General features: G+C 31.0%; 1 protein-coding gene across 1 annotated transcript; it reads right to left on the bottom strand.

The window, feature by feature from the left end:
- Positions 1 to 1,537: 1,537 nt before the first annotated feature.
- Positions 1,538 to 3,357, bottom strand: LOC149879175 (5-hydroxytryptamine receptor 1E-like). The gene is made up of 2 exons (XM_090072153.1): positions 3,272 to 3,357; positions 1,538 to 3,048 (listed from the first exon to the last, which is right to left on the bottom strand). The coding sequence occupies exon 2, from the start codon at positions 2,749 to 2,751 to the stop codon at positions 1,666 to 1,668; it is 1,086 nt and encodes a 361-aa protein (XP_089928279.1). The 5' UTR covers positions 2,752 to 3,048; positions 3,272 to 3,357; the 3' UTR covers positions 1,538 to 1,665.
- Positions 3,358 to 5,870: the final 2,513 nt, after the last annotated feature.

Here is a 5,870-nt window from a genome sequence, read left to right as displayed (position 1 = left end):
ACTTATGCAATTGCCGGTATGAATTATACAGAAGCAAAATATAAACTAAAAAATCAAAACTTTGAATTCATCTTAAGTATGTCCGAATGTTACGAATAGAACAGACTCGCAGGCAGTTATTCTTTCAAGTTCAACAGTTGAGAAAAAACATGATTGTTAATCTGCGATCCTTACTGTTACGAACTTAATCAACAAAAGTTTTTCTAGTTATATTTTTTATCGCTTCAACAAAAATTAAGCAAAAACACATCTTTTTGATTATTTTTACCAAAACTACATAGGTACACTACATTACAGGTGCTGGTCTTCTGCTCCCTGTCTTGCAGCCAACTGGATGATTAGTTTATCTTTTTTTAAACAGTTTCCCGTCGAGGATATTCTAATTTGATCCCTTTTTGTTTTTTTTATTATATATTTTTTCTTTTTTTTTTTTCTTGTTTCTCCTGACATTTTTAAAAAAAAAGTTAAACACGGTAGAATTGTGCAGACTTTTATTTTTTTATTTTTTATTCTTATGATTTTACTTGGTCAAAAGCGCCAAAGGATTGATCAAGATCCCCTTAATAAAGCAATATACGACATATTACGCAAACCAAATTAATTCATCGTGAGTTCACAAAAATTAGAATGAAGCGAAGATAAAAAGAAATTTGAGTTAAAAAAAGCAAAATGGAGAGAAGATTAAAAAAAAAAGAAAAAGAAAAAGAAAAAAAAAAAAGTTGTAAAAAAAGTAACCATAGCAACCATCAATATTATAAATACATTTTGCAAAATTAACCGGTAACCGGTAAACAAACTAGAAGTTAAGCAAATCATACACATATTGTGAATATCATTAATGATATTGTGATTTTAACAAAAAAAAGTAAAGTGTAAATATTATTTCAAAAAAAATGGTCAGAAGTAAACAGTTTAATAAGATAATAGTTTAAACCAGTATTGTGTAAAAAAAGTTAGTCCTTAAAAAAAGTTAGCAAATAATTTTGGGCATGCGCAGTATGGTTAAAAAGCGTTCGTTAGGGAATGAAATTAGACGTTAAAAAAGTTGCATTGTTTCAATAGGGTATGTAAAATGTTAAAAATTAGTTTATACTTTACATTATTAATGGCTGTCCATGTTTATTCAGTTGATGATGTTAAGCAGTATCTTTCTGATGGCATAATTAGATTTTTTAAATCACAACATATCGCTTTCTTGATATTTGCTAACAAATTCGAACTTTGTGGTATGTGTTCATTTATTATTTAATATTATAACATTATTTTAGATTAACGTATATTAATTAATATCATAACATTATTTTAGATTAACGCCTTACAGCGTTAAAAAAGTTGTCATTATTTTGCGCACGCGCAGATTTCACAGTTAATAACTTTTATTAACGACTAACTTTTTTAACGCAACACCGGCGTTTGGTTTTGCTTGTTCCGTTTCATTTCGAGAAAACGATTCCAAGACGCAGACCCTTATTTTCTTACATTTTAATAAAAAAGGGGGAAGGAGGAGGGCTGAGGGCGATTGGAATCAGAGTCGTGCTTTAGTCAGTCAAGTTAGTCATTAAACTTTTTTTTTACCGAAATGCCATATTATTAGATGGTATATATACACAATAAATGTTTTTTTAAAAATAAATATCCAATAAATCAATTTTACTCATGGTTCATTTACTTTCTGCAGCGTAAAATATCCACCATTGAGCGTTTAAACTGGCCGTTAATTACACCATAGATAAGAGGGTTTAACGCACTATTTAAAAAGCCTAACCACATTGTCACTGTATCTGCTGCGTCTATTTTGTGAACTAGCTTTAATGCTCTGGCTATGTTAAAAACACAGTAGGGTGCCCAACAACATATAAATGTTACCACAACTATACTTATAGTCTTCAGAAGTTGAAGCTCTTTGGTGCTTACGCCTACCAAAAGACTTCTTTGCGAGCGAAACTTTTTAGTCACCCATCTTTTAACCGTGAAAATTGATCTAGGATGCTGGTTTCCATAACTATATTCATATATATTTTGTGTTTGGCATCCTTCTTCTTTAGATATGCTATTGTTTAATGAACAGGAATTAACACGAGAAACACAGACAACGTTGCTGCTCTCCTGTTTGTAGCTTTTTTCATTGTTAGTTGTGCTTAAACTGTTGGTTGCCACTATTTGATGAGAGTGATGACGAAGTTTTCGAAAAATAAGGCAATAGCAAGTAATCATGATAATTATATTGATTACGAAGCTAAATAAACCAATAGTAATTGTATGCCATAGGTCCTTGTCAAACAGCACCGTGCAAACCTCTTTCCCAGGTACAAATCCCAGTTCACCCCAGCTTAAAAAAGGTGTTACCGATAAAAAAAGAGAAATGCTCCATACGAAAATAATGCCACATGCTGCACTTTTTTTAGTATTCAAGCGATAAGTGCGTTTCACAACAAAGAAGTATCTCTGCAGGCTGATACCTCCTAAGGAAAAGACCGATGTTAAAGTGATGGTTAGCTTTATTACTGCAAACACTTGACAAGCTTTGAAACCAAATACCCATTTTGAGAAATATATACTTGCGATTGCAGTAGGCATGATTAATACTGCTTGAAGAAAATCAACAATCGCCATATTGAAAATAAAAGCGTTTTGCAGCTTTCTGAGTTTCTTAATCTTTATACAAATCATAATCATGATAAAGTTTCCTATCAAAGCAGTAATGTTTATTAGGATAAGCGAGATTGTCTTTATCCATGCTATGTAATCCATTTTGTATAGCGCCTTTACCTTCAAATGTTGACAGCGTGCGAGGTTTTTTTTCAACTGTTTGATATTCTCCTTTTTTTTTCTTTTTTTTTTTTGCTATGTGTTTGTTTCTAAACATATACATTTAAGCAACTGTTATATAAAATTACTTACGCTGTTGTTGCGTCTGCACTTAGATAATATATCTTTTCTTCTAACTTATCATAAACTATAAGATCTTTCATCGTACGTTTTAATAGCATTTTGCGTCTTGCTAGACCAGCACCCATATATTTGGAGATTAGATGCAACATCAGGCGACTTAAAAAATATAGTGAAAAGCGATTTCATCAGTAAAAATTATACCAATTACAAGTATAAATATCTAAACTTTTATTTTAAACTGTTAAAGAAAAATAAAAATATATATCTTAATTGTTTTTTACATTAACTTGTAAATGAATTAAAAAAAACCCTTTTGAATATTAAAAAGCAACCAAACAGCTTTAAACACTTTAGAAAATTACTTCAATAAAGTTCTCACGTGTAAACATATTTTTAAGCCGTTGTAAAAAAACCATCCGAAGCAGCATGCCATTTGTAGAAATTTCAATTTAAAATGAAACTAAAAAAGTGACATGATGAAATAGGGATGGTACTTTTACTTATTTTGATGTAAAAATAATAGTCACTTTTAAACAACAATTACTTTACATAGCTTAGATAAAATTATGAAATTTATTTACATTTTAAAGTAATTCATTTTTAAAAAAAATAACATTATTTTACATATAAAATTACTTACATAAAGTTAATTTTAAAAATGCGTAATTTATTAAAAACTTATATAAAATGCGTTAATTTTTTTTTACAAGTAAAAGTAGTTTACATAAGAGTTATGTACCTTTTGTAAATTAGTTTTAAAAGTAAGCCGTATCAAAGTAAGTTACTTTAAAAAGTAATTTAGATTTATACTTATACAAAGAGTTTACATCGAAATGTAATTCACTTTTTGCATGTAAAAGTAAATTATTCTTGAAAGTGATCTTACGTAAATATAAGATTTTAAAAAACCGGCATTCACTTTAAAAAGTAAAAGAATACTGCATAGTAAAATAAAATTACTTTTATGTGTAAAAAGTAACAAAAATTAGCATAGGCAACTTACATAAAAAGTATTTGAAAAAAAAAAATTAGTTACCATTACAAGTAATAGAAAATTTTTATCATTGAAATACTATTACTTTACTTTGTAAGTAAAATGTAAGTTATTACATTTACTTTTATCAAATTACAAAGTCATTTTATGTTGTTTTAACGTACTGATTGGTAAGAAAAGCAGCATATTCAGGAGAATTGCCTGCTTTAAGGTTTTTCTGGGTTTTACACTTGGGAATTACTCTGCATGTATGCGGGCCGTTTTTGTGGAGGGGTATTGTAATTGGGGGCAAGTTTAATAAACATGGTGGGTTGCTTCCCACCCATGCCAATCCTTGACTATGTCACTTTTCCGAAGGAGCGCACTTTTTCGAAAACTTCCTTTATAGTGTGCTTTTTGATCAAACATTATTTTTTATGGTAATATAACGCATCAGCGTTATATAATCCCTTCCGGCGGCAAAGTAACATAATGTCGAAACACGAACTCTTTTTGGAGGTGCAAAGCATTGCCGTCCGCCTTCCATAAAGTTTTGCGGGCGGAATGTTTTTGCCTCTACCTACACTAGCTTCCGCCTTCAGATTGGCGCCCGCTGCTGGAATTTTTTTTGGAGGCCGGCGTCAATCAAAAAGTGAAAGCCACTGGCGGTTGCCGTCAGAGGTTATTTTGCATGCAAGAAGATTTAAAGGTTGCATTCTCAACTGGCGTCGGCCGCCAAAGGAGGGGGGAGGGGGTGGGGTACCAAATTTTTGCTTCCTTTAGCCAGAAAAAATGGAAGAAAGTTCAATGTTTGTTTTTACATTATTAAGCAATTTAAAGATTTATTAGTGAAAAATGCATTATTCCAAAAAGTATATTTTTATGCGGAGAGTGAAAATCTCATAATGACAGTAAAGCAATTCTATCGCAAAAAATAATTTCTACTTAGGAAAAAAAATACTCCGTTTTTGTGAAAGCTTTAATCATTGGAAAAAATTCAATTAAAACCGTTAATCATATTTAACGTCCCTAAACATATTTCATAATTCGTTTAACGCATTATTAAATATGTTTAGGATGGGACATTGACCATTCAAAAAGATTTGCAAAAACTATAAATCGAGAAAGTATAAATTATTTGATTACAAACGATTTCCATCAGGGTGGGTCGTTTCCGGGTGTTTCCAGGCATGGCAGGTCGATAGACTTTCTAGCAATGGTTTATGCATCCAAATAGTTTTCATTTTGGTCATCGTGGTTGTTGTTAACAACCACGCTGAATAACAACAACCGTTTTAACGCTATTAACAAGAACCACGCTGAATATTAATTCGAAATTTAGAAAATGATTATGAAATACAGACCAATTTATTCTAGCTGTATTAAAAGTCAGACTCGCAGTATTATGGCCAAATAAATCTTCAAAAAACATCCTTTATTAGATACAACTTAAAAAAAAACCATCCTTTATTTAAAAAACAGCCCCATATTTCGCTGGGGTGTGGGGGAGCCTAACCACGGCTAAGTACAAACCACTCTTGCTTTAGAGGCTAACATTGGAATATCTTTTTCATAGTTGTTCCCAAATTTAGAGACCACCGATCTGTTACTGTTTATCGGATTGTCGGATTGTGCTCCGAAGTATCTATGCTGAACGTTTCAAACATGGACCTATAAGAGATGGACATGCAACCAATTGTTTTTTTTTGCGAACCACGCTCGATGCACATTGTTACAAATCTTTTGTTTCAAACAATAGAAATTAAATTATATTAAAGTCTGTCGGATTCGTCGAAAATTTTGGGTCTCGTCTAACCAGTCACATCAACTTCCTTTTAGTTATTCAAGATAACAGCAATAGTATCAGGTTTTAAGCTTAATTTTATAGAGCTAGACATTCTTAATATTTTAAGAAATAACACTGCTGATAATATAGAAATTGAGATCATTTACTTAACTACTTTAGTACATGTATAACTAGAGATAATAAATAATATCAATAAAT

Source organism: Hydra viridissima, unplaced genomic scaffold, assembly GCF_058129835.1.
Source record: "Hydra viridissima isolate aposymbiotic clone 2 unplaced genomic scaffold, HvirCarnegie_v1 scaffold_14, whole genome shotgun sequence".
Classification (NCBI taxonomy): domain Eukaryota; kingdom Metazoa; phylum Cnidaria; class Hydrozoa; order Anthoathecata; family Hydridae; genus Hydra; species Hydra viridissima.
This window is presented reverse-complemented; position numbering and strand designations above follow the sequence as displayed.

Excerpts from the sequence above, each read along its gene's own strand:
- LOC149879175 (XM_090072153.1), bottom strand. The coding sequence starts at position 2,751 with ATGGATTACATAGCATGGATAAAGACAATCTCGCTTATCCTAATAAAC.